Source organism: Nerophis ophidion, linkage group LG08 (genome assembly GCF_033978795.1).
Source record: "Nerophis ophidion isolate RoL-2023_Sa linkage group LG08, RoL_Noph_v1.0, whole genome shotgun sequence".
Lineage (NCBI taxonomy): Eukaryota > Metazoa > Chordata > Actinopteri > Syngnathiformes > Syngnathidae > Nerophis > Nerophis ophidion.
The window spans coordinates 36,227,261-36,244,850 of record NC_084618.1 but is presented as its reverse complement, the minus strand read 5'-3'; the positions used below and the strand labels follow the sequence as shown (position 1 = coordinate 36,244,850).

General features: G+C 39.5%; 1 protein-coding gene across 5 annotated transcripts in view; it reads left to right on the top strand.

Moving 5' to 3' along the window:
- The window catches only part of styk1a (serine/threonine/tyrosine kinase 1a), a 32,791-nt gene that overhangs the window by 5,441 nt on the left and 9,760 nt on the right, over nucleotides 1-17,590 (top strand). For 2 of the 5 annotated variants that reach the window (XM_061908439.1, XM_061908442.1), the window contains 6 exons: nucleotides 10,233-10,415; nucleotides 11,846-12,073; nucleotides 12,142-12,323; nucleotides 12,570-12,638; nucleotides 15,722-15,927; nucleotides 15,998-16,038. In XM_061908439.1, coding sequence (XP_061764423.1) covers nucleotides 10,233-10,415; nucleotides 11,846-12,073; nucleotides 12,142-12,323; nucleotides 12,570-12,638; nucleotides 15,722-15,927; nucleotides 15,998-16,038 — 909 coding nt within the window. Of the gene's footprint in view, nucleotides 1-7,098; nucleotides 10,154-10,232; nucleotides 10,416-11,845; nucleotides 12,074-12,141; nucleotides 12,324-12,569; nucleotides 12,639-15,721; nucleotides 15,928-15,997; nucleotides 16,039-17,590 lie in introns of all 5 variants that reach the window. The other 3 variants (XM_061908440.1, XM_061908443.1, XM_061908441.1) reach the window with 3 other exon arrangements.

The following is a 17,590-nucleotide window of genomic DNA, read 5'->3' as shown; positions in this document are numbered from 1 at the left end:
ATAATCTGACAAGTATGTCGACTTTGACATCCAAGACCCAGAAATGGCGAGAAAGACTTTTTTCACTGCTTGGTTTCACCCCACCCCAATTTTTTTTTTAATTCATTCTTCATCTAAATAGGAATATATCAACATTATAGCAGTCGGCATCACAATGAATTATACAGTAAGTGACACTTGCTGGCTCTCAAAAAGTCTTCAGTGAGTAAAAATCAGTGAGGTTGTAGGAAAAAGCTAATTTTTTGATGCATTTTTGAAATCAATGTGCTGTGTATGCTTAAAATTAGCAAAATACATAAATATTAAATGTTATTATGAAATGTAACCGTTACTACATTACATATATGTAAATAAAACCTCGATGGAAGTGTTTGGATGTTTCTTTGAGCGCTTTGTATGCAAAATATAGCAACTTCTATACGCTCTATTGTAAGCATATTTTAAATTAAAATTTTTATTATTTAGAATGCATTAAAAAAAAGTAAAAACATATATTTTCTTGTCTAGGATTGTGAATTACAAAAAACGTGCAGTTTCCCTTTAAGAGCCGCGCTGAACTATGAGTTGACAGCATTTTAGCTCATTGCCTAACACTCCTCGACCTAACTCTCAATCAGAGTTGTATATGTGGTCGCTTTCATCCTGGGTAGTGCTATATCAGGCCTTGGCAATTATTTTGTCTCGGGGGCCACATTCAGAGAAAAAAAATGTGTCTGGGGGGACAGTATATTTATTTCTAGGAACACTAATACAAAACCTTGCAATAATGTCTGTTTGAATGCTAAAACGTTATGACAGACCGCCTTGAAAAAACGTAATGGAATTTTACATTTTTCTATGAATGATAAAACACTGAATATTGACAAAATATGAATGTCACACCCCCTTTCGATCGACACATTTTACAATCAAGTGAAACGCAACAAAAATGCAACAAACATTGAAATATGAACGCGACGCATACTTGCCAACCCTCCGGGATTTTCCGGGAGACTCCCAAAATTCAGGGCCTCTCCCGAAATTCAGGCGGAGCTGGAGGCCACGCCCCTTCCAGCTCCATGCGGACCTGAGCGAGGACAGTATGTTTTCACGTCCACTTTCCCACAATATAAACAGCGTGTCTGCCCAATGACGTTATAACTGTAGAATGATCGAGGGCGATTTCTTGGTTTCTTATGTGGGCTTATTGTTAGGCAGTTTAATTAACAACCTCCCAGCACGGTAACAACACACAACAACAGCAGTCAATGTTTTCGTCTACCGTAAAGCAGTTTGTCTGCCGTAAAGAGCAATGTTGTGACACCCTTAAACAGGACAATACTGCCATCTACTGTACATGCATATGGTTAGAAAAATAGTGACAAAGAATAGAACAAGGAAGGACGATTCAACCCTTAACTCAACAATGAGTAGATGAGTGTTATGTGTGTGTATATGTGTAAATAAGTGAACACTGAAATTCAAGTATTTATTTTATTCCTACAGTGTATATATATATATATATATATATATATATATATATATATATATATATATATATACACAGTGACAGAGAATAGAACAAGGATGGACAATTCAACCCTTAACTCAACAATGAGTAGATGAGTGTTATATGTGTAAATAAGTGAACACTGAAATTCCAGTATTTATTTTATTCATACAGTATATGTATGTGTATATATATATATATATATATATATATATATATATATATATATATATATATATATATATATATATATAAATATATATATATATATGAAATACTTGACTTGGTGGATTGTAGCTGTAAATATACTCCTCCCCTCTTAACGTATTCAAGAAAATACGGTATATCACGTTGTCCCAACGATTTTGCCATTTTTTTCCCCTCGTGCACTAATTGACTGAAAGGGCGTGTACGTGATGACATCGATTGGAAAATGCATTTTTAGACAATATGATTTTCCTGCGCGGCTAGGAGACCCTGAGAGTAAGAAGTGGTAGAAAATGGATTGATGGATGGGCTAGAAAGGACAGATTAAAAATAATATTAATGATAAAAAAATAATAATAAATGAAACTTTTTTATTTTTTTAATCAGGCGTACCCGCGGGCCGGATTTTGGATGCTGGCGGGCCGTATCTGGCCCCCAGGCCGTAGTTTGGGAACCCCTGACGTAGAGTTTCAAAAACGCATATCCTATGTTAAAACCATCTCCATCCACACAAGTGTGGTTTCGAAACTGTCTCTGTCACACAAAGGCAGACACCTGCTGTCATGCACATTTTGTACAATCAGAAGCCTGACTTTGAGGCATAACTACATTAATATAAAGTTTATTTTGATATACTAAACGTACAATGACATGTACGTTATCTTTAAAACCAGCCTGCATGTACACAAGAGCCCTGCGAACATTATCTATGTTTTTGTTTCGAGTGTGTAAAGCAGGGGTCACCAACCATTTTGAAACCAAGACCTACTTCTTGGGTAGTGATTAATGCGAAGGGCTACCAGTTTGATACACACTTAAATAAATTGCCAGAAATGGCCAATTTGCTCAATTTACCTTTAATAAATACATGTATATATATATTAAAAAAAATGGGTATTTCTGTCTGTCATTCTGTCATACATTTTTTTTCCTTTTACGGAAGGTTTTTTGTAGAGAATAAATGATGAAAAAAACACTTAATTGAACGGTTTAACAGAGGAGAAAACACGAAAAAAATGAAAATCAAATTTTGAAACATAGTTTATCTTCAATTTCGACTCTTTAAAATTCAAAATTCATCTGAAAAAAATGAAGAGAAAAACTAGCTAATTTGAATCTTTTTTAAAAAATGTAAAAAAGAATTTATGGAAAATCATTTGTCATTTTTCCTGATTAGGATTAATTTTTGAATTTTGATGACATGTTTTAAATAGGTTAAAATCCAATCTGCTCTTTAGTTATAACATAAAACAAATTGGACCAAGCTATATTTCTAACAAAGACAAATCATTATTTTGTCTAGATTTTCCAGAACCAAAAATTTTAAAAGACATTCTACAGATTTTCTAGATTTGCCAAAATCATTTTTTTTTTAATTTTAATCATAATAAGTTTGAAGAAATATTTCACAAATATTCTTTGTCAAAAAAACATCAGCTAAAATGAAGAATTAAATTAAAATGTATTTATTATTCTTTACAATAAAAAAAAAAAAACTTGAATATTGATTTAAATTGTCAGGAAAGAAGAGGAAGGAATTTAATAGGTAAAAAGGTACAGTATATGTGTTTGAAAATCCTAAAATAATTTTTAAGGTTGTATTTTTTCTCAAAAATGTTCTTTCTGAAAGTTATAAGAAGCAAAGTAAAAAAAAAGGAAATCATTTAAACAAGTGAAGACCAAGTTTTTAAAACTTTTTATTGGATTTTCAAATTCTATTTGAGTTTGGTCTCTCTTAGAATTAAAAATGTCGAGCAAAGCGAGACCAGCTTGCTAGTAAATAAATACAATTTAAAAAATAGAGGCAGCTCACTGGTAAGTGCTGCTATTTAAGCTATTTTAGAACAGACCAGCGGGTTACTTATCTGGTCCTTACGGGCTACCTGGTGCCCGCGGGCACCACGTTGGTGACCCCTGCTTTAAAGCTTGCATGCACGCCTGTGCTGCTGAAACCCAAAACTCAAAGAAATATTCTGTAACATGGTGAGATATTACATGTGCAATGAAGTGTACATTATTTCTAAGATCAGCACACACTTTGATTGATTGATTGATTGAGCATTTATTGACATCTTAAAGAATTGAATCCATGTAATGCTTTAAAAAGGTGAAAGGATGGCAAAAAAAAAAAAAAAAAAGCCAAAAGGCTTGTTTCCATTGTGGTCCATTAAATATTCATCACATTTGATACATTCAATAATAAAAGATGTATCACATGTAACATGTATATAAAAAATACATTAAAAATGGATAAATACATGTCAGGTGATTTGAAAAACAAAATATACAAAAAATGGGGGTGTGGGGGTATATACACTATGTACACTAAGGAAACCCTTTTGCATGTTTAAGTGCCTCTATAATGAACGCGGTCATGCATGTGCCGCTGCAAAACTGTTGTGAAATTATAAAGCTTTAATAATCGATACAGTTATATATTACAGTTGCTCGGTTGCATTTTACGTGCCCGGCTCCATCTACGCAAATGGAACCAAGACACACAAGTTAACTTAATGACCTGTCGTAGATAATGTTGCACCTTTCTTGTGACACACACCAAAAAAACTTGCTTGTCAAAGTTGTCTCATCAGGTGGAGGTTCGTATACAAAACTGCTGAATGTCACGATAGTGCTGGCATAGTGATGTAAAGCCCATTTTGATGTGTCTTTTTTATTATTGTTGAGTGAAAATAGCAGCATATTTACGTTCAAACATTTAGTAAGTCCTTATATATGGTGTATAGTTTGGGTGTCAAACTCTGGCCTGCGGGCCAAATTTGGCCCACCATATAATTTATTTTGGCCCTTGAGACAATATTAAATTAACATTAGAGCTGGCCCGCCGGTATTGTACAGCGGCGGTGCATTCACCGCTAATTCTAATACTTGCCAACCCTCGCAATTTTCCCAGGAGACTCCCGAATATCTCCCAATTTCCACTCAGACAACAATATCGGCGGCGTGCTTTAAAGGTCCTGCTTTTAGCGTCCTCTACAACCTGTTATCATGTCCGCTTTTCCGCCATACAATCAGCGTGCCGGCCCAGTCACGTAATATATGCGGATTCTACACACACACACACAAGTGAATGCAAGCCATACTTGGTCAACAGTCATACAGGTAACACTGAGGGTGGCCTTATAAACAACGTTAACACGGTTACAAATATGCACCACACTGTGAACCCACACCAAACAAGAATGACAAACACATTTCGGGAGAACATCCGCACTGTAACACAACATCAACACAACAGAACAAATACCCAGAAACCCTTGCAGCACTAACTCTTCTGGGACACTACAATATACACCCCCGCTACCAACAAACCTCGATTTCACATGTCACTATATGTTCAATTTTCAATGCAGAACTTGTTTGGGTCCCTATTAAAAGGTTAAGTTGTTCAACTTTGGCCCGCGGCTTTGTTCAGTTTAGAATTTTGGCCCACTCTTTATTTGAGTTTGACACCCCTGGTGTATAGTAAGCAGGGCAGTGTTGTTTAGCTTTAGAGATGACAGGGCACAACAGTGACGTCATCACAAGTCTCTTTGTGCCGTGCACACACATACGCTAAACCAGGGTCGGCAATCCAAAACGTTGAAAAAGCCATATCGGACTAAAAATACAAAAAACAAATCTGTCTGGACCCGCAAAAAATAAAAAGCTGTGTATAAGTCTTAAAATGAAGGCAATGCATGACGTAAGTGTCTATATTAGCTATAATAGCCTACTCTCAAAATGACTATGTGTCGCAGGCTGAAGCAAATCTTCGTTGACAGAAATTTTGAAATGTAATATTCATTCTACACATTTTTACATTAGAAACCATTAGTAAATCAGACTACTAAGAAGGTGAGATAACTCCTGGAAATTACTGGCTTTTAATGGCCAAAGGTATAGATGTGTGTGTCCAAGTTAAAGGAATTGACAGGCTGTCTTCTTTAAATAGATTTATTACCATCTTTGGCAAACTGAGTAATGTTTGCTGTGGTCTGGAACAACATGGCACACAAACAACTATCTGAAATGCAGTCAATATTACACACGGATAATATGTCATGAGACATGCAAAACTAAATTATATACAAAGATGACAAAAGTAAAGGATATTAAATGAGCTCAAAAAACATCTACACATGAGGCATAATGATGCAATATGTACATACAGCTAACCTAAATAGCATGTTAGCATTGATTAGCTTGCATTCATGCACTGACCAAATATGCCTTATTAGCACTCCAACAAGTCAATAACAACAACAAAATGCACCTTTGTGTGTTCATGCACAGCAAAAAATATTTGGTGGACAAAATGAGACAAGGAAGGAGTGAAAGATTTTATATGTAAACAAACTGTTGCGTCACATTCCACACTATGGAAAGTTCAAGAACCGCCGAAATGAGTAGGACAAAACGATGTTCAACAAATACTCTCATCAGTGAAGCATACACACAATCATAATAAACAGTGGGCTTTCTAACAATTGGGAATGTTTGGGTCATGTTTGTCCTGAAACAAAAAACATACCAAAACAAAAAATATATATATTTTTCCATTTTCAATCCGTTTTAAAAAATGTTCCTGGGAGCCACCAGGGCTGCAATAAATTTTAATTTTCATGAAGGAACTCTCCTGACGGAATAAATAAAGTACTATCTAATCTAATAAAGAGTCGCGCTAAGTGGAGAGTTTTGGAAATCTCCACTTTGGCCAGAGTTTGCAAAAGTATGCATTTTTAAGGACATAAGTATGCGTTTTCATGTGGACAAGAGGCCTGAACGCAAAGATAAGTATGCGTTTATTAAGTATCTGTGATTGAGTGGACGTGGCCATAGTTCCAACAAGCTGCGTCAACACTACCGTCCACCCCTCCCTTGTGTTGGTAACCCTGCTGGTGTTGTGTCGATGTCTGCAAACCAGCGATAGCTGCGACCCACCGCCTCAAACGCAAATATTTCACCTATTTTCCTTAAACAAAATACCCATCGAAACCAACAGCTCCCTAATGTAGACGTTGTTCCTCCACAAGTAGTCATTTTAAATGATATTACATTGAAATATCTTTTACATTTACCTTTTTTTGTTTTAATCACCGTTCAAACAGGAATATACATTTTGTAGCAATTACAACGTGATGTGGTTAACATTGTATATTAACAGACAGTTAACTGTTGAGTCCTAGAATCCATCCATCCATCCATCCATTTTCTACCGCTTATTCCCTTTCGGGGTCACGGGGGGCGCTGGCGCCTATCCCAGCTACAATCGGGCGGAAGGCAGGGTACACCCTGGACAAGTCGCCACCTCATCGCAGGGCCAACACAGATAGACAGACAACATTCACACTCACATTCACACATTAGGGCCAATTTAATGTTGCCAATCAACCTATCCCCAGGTGCATGTCTTTGGAAGTGGGAGGAAGCCGGAGTACCCGGAGGGAACCCACGCATTCACGGGGAGAACATGCAAACTCCACACAGAAAGATCCCGAGCCTGGATTTGAACCCAGGACTACAGGAACTTCGTATTGTGAGGCAGATGCACTAATCCCTCTGCCACCGTGAAGCCCGTCCTAGAATCCCTCCACACATAATACAACTTTGCTGTTTTTGCTCCGTCCTCTGCTGATTTTGTTTGGGTTTTTTAAAGGCGCAAAAGAGCGTGCTGACACACCTGCGCTATTGACACCAAGCTCTCCGACCAGCTCCACCTGGTTGACTCCCACCAGCTGGGCAGCGTGTTCTTGCCGCTGCACAACCTTAATAAAGCTCCCTTGATTTAATTTTGTCCTATGTTCAATCTATCCAATATCCGGTGAGGTGTCGGGGCGTTATTTGGTGGTTAAATATGCCTGTCAACATGTGCTTTTTCTAGACAATTAACTACTAAACTAGAAAAACACTCATAGAGTGCGAACCTGCGCCAAGACATCTCTGATGAACAGCATATACCATAAGCCAACAGAGGTCAGCAGAAGACCACAGATCAGATCATCTGTTTCCTCTGCAAAATAAGAATAAATAACACTTTTATTGTGGTCATTTTTAGCATTATTTTACATTGAAGAAAACAAACCAAAACAAAATCGTTATAAACCTTGATTAACCTAAAATGCATGGACGGTTGTTTGTCCAAGCCAGGCCTGGACAAATGATTTGATTTTGTCCTATGTTCAATCTATCCAATATCCGGTGAGGTGTTGGGGCTTTATGTGGTGGTTAAATATGCCTGTCAACATGTGCTTTTTCTACACCATTAATTACTAAATTACAAAAACACTCAGAGAGTGCAAACCTGCGCCAAGGCATCCCTGATAAACAGCATATACCATCAGCCAACAGAGGTCAGCAGAAGACCACAAATCAGATCATCTGTTTCCTCTGCACAATAAGAATAAATGACACTTTTATTGTGGTCATTTTTAGCATTATTTTACATTGAAGAAAACAAACCAAAACAAAATCGTTATAAACCTTGATTAACCTAAAATGCATACATGGTTGTTTGTCCAAGCCAGGCCTGGGCAATTATTTTGACTCAGGGGCCCAAATTTTGAGAAAATAATGTGTCCGGGGGCCGGTATATCTATTTTTAGGACACAACCTCACAATAATGTCTGATTGAGTGCTAAAAACAATATTGACGGAATGGAATTTGAAATATTTTTACTGATTGAGACACCCAGAATGTACATGAAAATAAAAAATGTGGGATTACGGTAACTATGCACGATAAAAGACCGACTATTGACAACATATGAACGTCACACCCCCTCTCGGTCGACATATTTTACAATCAAGCAAAACGCAACAAAAATGAAACAAACTAAGCGAAATAGGAACGCTAAGGGTAAAAAATATACCCACCTCCGCTCTGATATATCTGATGTATCACTAAACTTTAGAACTTTGTTGTAAAGATCTCCTTCCGTGTCTGTCCATGACACACGGTGGCAAAAATTACCTCCAACAATAAGTGCTTTGACAAGCTCATTTAGGAATAATAAAAACTACAAAAGCACTTGTTCCAGGACCTATTTCAGACATTTTCTGAAAATGTGATCAAAGAAATGCACCTGGGGAAAGGTTGATTAGCAACACTAAATGGTCCTTAGTGTGTGAATGTGAGTGTGAATGTTGTCTGTCTATCTGTGTTGGCCCTGTGATGACGTGGCAACTTCTCCAGGGTGTACCCTGCCTTCCGCCCGAATGCAGCTGACATAGGTGCCAGCATCCCCCACAACCCCAAAAGGGACAAGCGGTAGAAAATGCATGGATGATCAAAATGTGTTCCTACTATGCTGCTAAGTAACATACACACCCTGGCATTTTGGGAGGAAAAAACAGCAATTCAACAATGGCAGCGTTATTTGATATCCAAGGTGGCATTTAGAAAGGTATTTATGTTGCTAACTCACAGACAAACAAAGTAAACAAATACATAACCTCATTTAAGAAGGTATAATTGAACTTCTAGAAAAACTTGTTCTATGCCACTCCTTCTTTGTCTCATTTTGTCCACCAAACTTTTTATGCTGTGCGTGGATACACAAAGTGCTAATCCGGCATATTTTGTCACTGCATGACTGCAAGGTAATCGATGCTAACATGCTATTTTGGCTATCTGTATGTACATATTGCATCATAATGTCTCGTTTGTAGGTATATTTAAGATGATTTTATGTATTTAATTTACATTTGCATGTTTCATTACATATTTTCTGTAAGTAATATTGACTGCATTTCTGATAGTTGTTTGAGTCCCGTTATAATCCACAGCAAACGTTACCCAGATTGTAAAAAAATCCATCACAAGAAGACAGCCTGCCGTTTCCTTTAACTTGGACAAATACATCTTTACCATGCTAAGACAGCAATTTCCAGGAGTTATCTCAGCCTCTGAGGAGCCTCGTTTTTACTAATGTTTTCCAATGTTGTAGAAAATATGTAATATAAATATTGAAATAGTCAACGCAGATTGGTGTCAGCCTGAGTCATTTTGATAGTAGGCTAATATAGACACTTACATCATGTGTTGCCTTCTTTATAACGCTTATATGAGGCTTTTATTTTTTTGCGGCTCCAGACACTTTTAACATTTTGGGTTCCGGACCCCTGGTTTAGTTAGTTGTTTAGAGTTCAGGGCTGTGTTTCGATCAGTACACTTCCACACTGACACCTGGCTTTCTGAGTGTGTAAGTGCATTCACATTGGCAAGTACAGCAAAATGCAGTACCTGGATTATGTTGTACTCAAGAGAGGAACTAACTGGAGGGTTTGCAAACCACACTTATAAAGGAGAGAAGGAAAATAAGTGTGCAATGGCATATTGGATTTAGGACAGCACCATGCTGTTATGTTTGTTGCTGTCTGGAACTAAGTATGGACAGCACGGTGATACAGGGGTTAGTGCATGTGCCTCATTTACAAATGTCCTGAGTTCAATCCCAGGTGTGCAAAGTGAAACACAGCATTGACCACTAGGGGGCGTGTAAACCCTCCAAACTGAAAACTTGCTCTCCTCTTGCAGTCGTCCGGACTGAACAGCAGGCGGTGATTATTGTACCGACGTTGCTTCTCTTGTTCACGCTGATCACAGTGCTGTTCATGATTGTGCACTCCTACCTCTCCCGTAACCGGACCAGAACCACAGTCCCGGCCCGCTACAGCAGCTCGGTGCGCAGACCAGAACGCCGCCTGCAGGGCATTGATGGTGAGTCTAACAACAGGCCTGCTTCTTCCTCACTTACACACCTTTAAGTGCTTAAGTGCAGTGTACAGCAAAATGTGTGTATAATGCAGCCCGGAAGAGTTAGGGCTGCATGGGATTCTGGGTATTTGTTCTGCTGTGTTTATGTTGTGTTACAGTTCGGATGTTCTCCCTAAATGTGTTTGTCATTCTTGTTTGGTGTGGATTCACATTGTGGCGCATATTAGTAAGAGTGTTAAAGTTGTTTCTATCACAACCCTCAGTGTAACCTGTATGGCTGTTGAACAAGTATGCCTTGTTGTCGCTTGAGCATTGAGTCAGCAGCCGCACACTAGATGTGGCCGGCTGGCACTCAGATTGCATAGTATTAACGCGGACGCGACGACATGGTCAAGAGGACGTTTAAGGCATTGCCATCACGGCACGTCCTCAATATTGTTGTCCGGGTGAAAATCTGAGAATTTTATCCTGGAGATATTTCTGTGAGAGGCACTGAAATCCGGAAAAATGGGGGGGTCGGCAATTATGCAGCTGAGCCACATCAGAGTGATCCAAGAGCCGCATGCGGCTCCGGAGCCGTGGGTTGCCGACCCCTGCACTAGACAGATGAGCAGTAGTAAATTGCAAAGGAATTTTTCCTACACTATGTGATGTCAACGTGGCATTATGCCGAACTTTGATCTGATGGTTCGCCACACATTTTCAACATTTGTAATTTGGCTCCTCAAATTCAGATCTCGAGAGCATTTTGTTCAAATGATGATTAGGACACCTTGAAGTTCCAGACGGGTCAGTACCTATCCGTGGTTGGGTAAAGCCTGGCTAAAGACAACTGCTCCTGACTATCAGCTATCAAGGGGATGGCGTGGCGCGGTTGGGAGAGTGGCCAAGCCAGCAACTTGAGTTTCCCTGGTTCGATCCCCACCTCCTACCAACTTTGTCACGTCCATTGTGTCCTTGAGCAAGACACTTCACCCTTGCTCCTGATGGGTCGTGTTTAGGGCCTTGCATGGCAGCTCCCGCCATCAGTGTGTGAATGGGTGGATGTGGAAATAGTGTCAAAGCGCTTTGAGTACCTTGAAGGTAGAAAAGCGCTATACAAGTACAACCCATTTACCATTTATCAAACTGTCATTACTTGACGTTACATGATCGGCTCCTTCCAAACTGATATGGGACTTTTCGGTCGGGAACAGATTCATGACAAGACATCAATATTGACACCAATATCATCACCTTGTGGAAGAAATTAATAACAGTCGCAACTTCTTTCCACATGCTTCAATCTTCTTGAATTTTTTGATGGTGGGTCTTGGCATTGAGAACTTGCTGGACAAGAATGCGAGGATCCATTCAATGCTGCTTACAGCTTTAACTCCATTTGAGACTCTTTTCGTGACTCGTGGTCATAACCATTCTCTCTCTCTCTCTAGCGCCCCCTGGTATTGATCCACTGGAGCATGAGGAGCTTCCCATGGCAGTCCATAAAGCCCAGCAGCGCTCCCGTAAAGCAGTACCACAGGTGACCACAGGGGGGCGTATTGGTTCCTTCCAGCAGGTCACCGTGCTGCCCCAGACGCTGTACATCAAAACCAATGAGATGGTGGGTATCTACAAGGCCCGCATGGACAACAGGAACGTGGTGCTGAGGGCGCTCAAAGGTGGGTTTCAACGGAACGTTCTAGTACGAACACAAAGCCTGACATTCCAAGCCTGGCCTCTTTCGCAGACACGGCAAACAGCGACGAGAGGCAACGCTTTCTGGATTTTGCCTCCTTTGTGTCAGGGCTCGGGCGTCACCCCTTCATCCCCGCTCTTTTGGGGGTCATTACCGCCTCTTCGCCCCCTGTGATGGTGATGGAGGAACTGCGCCACCGAGACCTGCTGGGCTTCCTGTGGAGATGCAGACGGGTCAACTATACACTCATGACAGTGTCAACACTGGCCACTTCATTAGGTACACCGTCGAATGAGATCAATGTGTTTATAATTGTACGCTACGTTTTAAAGCTTATTAGAAAGAGCTCTTGTTGCCTTTTTTTCATATTGGATCTCATGAGATTTTTCAGGTGTACCCAATTTTGTGTCCAGTGATCAGACAAAGTATTCCTACAATGAAACGTGCACTAACAGAAAAATGTGTTTTCCCTCTCAAAGGGTGAGTCGGCATGTGACATGACGGAGAGGACAGTCTTCACCATGGCAACACAAGTGGCTTCTGCTCTGGTTGGTTCACATATTTGATTTACTAACAAGCAGTGGTGGGCCGTCAGGGCCAGCTAGGCCTTCTCTGCCGGCCTAACATAACCAGAAATCATGATCATAATCAAACATAAAATTATTTTTTAATTTACTTTCCCTAAATATCTACAACGTTTGTAAACATATTCATATTCTCTTCATGCCATAATATGCTCCTTCAAATACTGTTGTTTTTAGGTTACAGTTTGTATCCAATTAGAATTCAGCTAGCTTGTTTTCAGGTTCAAACACTGATGACATCTATTAAACAGACAAGAAGCAAGGAATCATGCAGAGACAGTTACATTTGGCTCAATGAGGAGAGACGTATTGGGCTGTACACTTTGTTACAGTTCCAACCTATGCTCTAAGGCACAACCCACGTGCTCCACAATTAATTTGGGCGGTCCCTGGTTACATCACTGAAGCTGCTTTTGAAGGAAGGGGGGGTAATTTCAGCAGCCCCAGTTAGACACAATATATGATTATTCAGAAATGGAAATGTGCTGACACTCGTGATATCGCCCTGCCTCTGCTCTGTCTGCGTCACGGTACTCGATGTTCTGGACACAAACACTGATACGTGACGCCTCGCAATCCAAGATTGGAAGTTATCCCTTTGCACATATAGAAAAGTACAACTTAAGCACAATTGATAATAACTATATCAACAGCCTTTATGCATAAAACTCACCAGTAAAATAACCACAAAGATATAGTGTTTGTCTTACACCTAGTAATTCGCTGTGGACAGACAAGCAATGCAGGTTTAGCGAGTGGCGTGCGCTCCCGCGAAGGAAATACATTTTTGGCAGGCAATCACATTTTGGTAGAATGGTTTGCTCGCCACTTTCACATGAATCAAACGACATTGATGGTACCACTGGCGTATGTCAGATGGGTCCTACAAATTGTAAGTTCAAATATTTTATTTCCTTTTTTTTCGTGTTTCATTTGCTTAATGCAATTCTTCTCATTTTGACTGTACCACGTAAGATATGTTTTAATTGCTGATGCAAATTTCCATCCATCCATCCATCCATCCATCCATCCGCTTATTCCCTTTGGGGTCGCGGGGGGGGCGATGGTGCCTATCTCAGCTACACACGCACACACACACACACACACACATATATATATATATATATATGTGTGTACACACACACACATTTAAATCTGTCCTGTCCAGACACTAAGGCAAATCATATTGTTAATGTAGATGCCCATATCTGCTGTACTGATTTACGTTACAAAAAAGAAGTGTGGGATACTTCTCGTGTTGCCTTATTTGTATTCGACTTCATTAAAATTTGGGGTCTAATTTTATTGAACAAGACCAGTTTTATTTCAAGTCATATAGAAAGTTATCAGGGCTGTTTATATATTTTATGGAGTTAGTTAATTATAGAACGTCATTTAAAAATAATTGATTTTTGAATTGATAAACGTTTTGAATCGAGAATTGATTCGTGATCGAGTCATTACCCCACAAGAATCGAATCAAACTGAATCGTCTGGTGCCCAAAGATTCACAGCCCGGTAGTCTATCCAGCGAGATAGCAGTAAATCCTAATTTGACAGACGTCATCAAAGCTCATATTTAAACATTCATCCAGAGCGCCAGCATTTACATCAAGGATGCAGTGGTGGCATACAGGTAAAAATAGAGGGAATCTATATGTGGCAGCATAGGAGAAAGTTATGTACTAGTTACTTTTGCATCTCATTGCCCTAAACTGTGGTGCATTCAAGGACCCTTAATTAAAGTTAGAAACATCTCCAGGTTTGAAAGAAATAGGGAGATGTAATTCCCACGAGGGGCAGAACGGTGGTACAGGGTTTAGTGCATGTGCCTCACAATACGAAGGTCCTGAGTAGTCCTGGGTTCAATCCCGGCCTCGGGATCTTTCTGTGTGGAGTTTGCATGTTCTCCCCGTGACTGCGTGGGTTCCCCCTGGGTACTCCGGCTTCCTCCTACCTCCAAAGACATGCACCTGGGGATAGGTTGATTGGCAACACTAAATGGTCCCTAGTGTGTGAATGTGAGTGTGAATGTTTTCTGTCTAACTGTGTTGGCCCTGCGATGAGGTGGCGGAAGGGACAAGCGGTAGAAAATAGATGGATGGAATTCCCACAAGATGTACTAATAATAATGACAATAATATAACAATATTAATAACGATGTATTATTGTGGTTTGTGTTATTATGTTACTAATCTCTACTTTATACTCAGAAGTAGAGAATAAATGTATAGTTGTATTGCAGTAAATAATGACAGGTTATCTGATTATCTAAATTCCTATTATGGTACATTTAAATTGAATTGATTGGCACCTTTTTGAAAAAAACAAAAAAAAAAACACTTTTTTTCTCTTTTCTTTTAAAACAAAACCAAATTATTTAGGGGGGTTTGTGTAGATATGCTCCAGATATGTTAATCACATTTTTAAAAAGTCAAAAACTTAATTAGAGTTTTTACACGTCTTTTAAAAGTCGGATTTCAACCAAATCCATGCATTAATTTGTATTAGTGCATGCAGAGGGGTTAGTGTGTCTGACTCACAATACGAAGGTCCTGAGTAGTCCTGGGTTCAACCCCAGGCTCGGGATCTTTCTGTGTGGAGTTTGCATGTTCTCCCCGTGAATGTGTGGTTTCCCTCTGGTTACTCCGGCTTCCTCCCATTTCCAAAGACATGCACCTGGGGATAGGTTGATTGGCAACACTAAGTGGTCCCTAGTGTGTGAATGTGAGTGTGAATGTTGTCTGTCTATCTGTGTTGGCCCTGGGATGAGGTAGCGACTTGTCCAGGGTGTACCCCGCCTTCCGCACGATTGTAGCTGAGATAGGCACCAGCGCCCCCCACGACCCCAAAGGGAATAAGCGTTAGAAAATGGATGGATGGATGGCATGTAAACATAACAAGTGTGTGTGTTTGGGGGGGTGGCGACGTTGAGATGGGGAGAAGTCTTGTGTAAGGGGGGCCTTATTTATTTTAAAGATTCACATCCTTAATATTTTTTTTGTTTTTTGGTAAACATGCTACTCATCCATCTAACACTAATTTAGGAGTATCTGCACGGTCAGCGATGCGTTCATGGCAACGTGGCAGCGCGAAGCGTGCTGGTGGGCGGCGACCTGACGGCCAAGCTGTGGGGTTTAGGCTCCGCCTACCACCGGCAAGCCCAGGTTAATGTGGGCGGGGCCACGGAGCTGATGAAGTGGCAGTCGCCGGAAGTGTTGACGCGTAGAGCGTTCATTGCCAGCAGCGACGTGTGAGTGACTTTACTCGTCCTTATAAAGTGCAACATAGACATGTGTTGATGTTGAAACTTTGTCTTTTAGGTGGTCCTTTGGGACGCTGCTCTATGAAATGGTCACGTTAGGTAAGAGACACCTACTGTTTGAGCATGTTCACCATATCATTTGTTGGAACTCAACATAGATTTACGTTTATATTTTTTCAACTCTAATATACATATTGAACCACTCAAAATGTGTCTTACCCATCTCAACATGATTTAATTTTTCCTACAAGATTCCTAAACCAAAGATTAACAATAGGACTGAAAGTAGCCGGAGGGAGTTCTTAGCATAAAACTAGCAAATACATGAATTATAGCAAATGGCATATATGCTAACACAGGGGTCACTAACGCGATACCCGCGGGCACCAGATGAGTAGCCCGCTGGCCTGTTCTAAAAATAGCTCAAATAGCAGCACTTACCAGTGAGCTGCCTCTATTTTCTAAAATTGTATTTATTTACTAGCAAGCTGGTTTCACTTTGCTCGACGTTTTTAATTTTAAGAGAGACCAAACTCAAATAGAATTTGAAAATCCAGGATAATATTTTAAAGACTTGGTCTTCACTTGTTTGAATAAATTCATGTATTTTTTTTAGTTTTCTTCTTATAACTTTCAGAAAGACAATTTTAGAGAAAAAATACAACCTTAAAAATGATTTTAAGATTTTAAAACACACATACCTGTTTACCTTTTAAATTCCTTCCTTTTCTTTCCTCACAATTTAAATCAATTTTCAAGTAAATGTATTATTTTTTATTGTAAAGAATAATACAATTTTAATTTAATTATTAATTTTAGCTTCTGTTTTTTTGCCGAAGAATATTTGTGAAATATTATTATGATTAAAATTAAAAAAAAAATATTCTGGCAAATCTAGAAAATCTGTAGAATCAAATTTAAATCTTATTTCAAAGTCTTTTGAATTGCTTTTAAAATGTTTGTTCTGGAAATCTGAAAAAATAATGATTTGTCTTTGATAGAAATATAGATTAGTCCAATTTTTTTATATATTCTAACAAAGTGCAGATTGGATTTTCCATCTATCCATCCATCCATTTTCTACCGCTTATTTCCTTTTGGGGGTCGCGGGGGGGCGCTGGCGCCTTATCTCGGCTACAATCGGGCGGAAGGCTGGGTTACACCCTGGACAAGTCACCACCTCATCACAGGGCCAACACAAATAGACAACATTCACACTCACATTCACACACTAGGGCCAATTTAGTGTTGCCAATCAACCTATCCTCAGGTGCATGTCTTTTGGAAGTGGGGAGGAAGCCGGAGTACCCGGAGGGAACCCCGCGCATTCACGGGGAGAACATGCAAACTCCACACGGAAAGATCCCGAGGCTGGGATTGAACCCAGGACTGCAGGACCTTCGTATTGTGAGGCAGACGCACTAACCCCTCTTCTTCCCCCGTGAAGCCTGGATTGGGATTTTAACCTATTTAAAAACATGTCATCAAAATTTTAAAATTAATCTTAATCAGGAAAAATTACTAATGATGTTCTATCTATTCTTTTTTGATTTTTTTTCAAAAAGATTCAAATTAGATAGTTCTTCTCTTCTTTTTTTTTTGGTTGAATTTTGAATTTTAAAGAGTCGAAATTGAAGATAAACTATGTTTC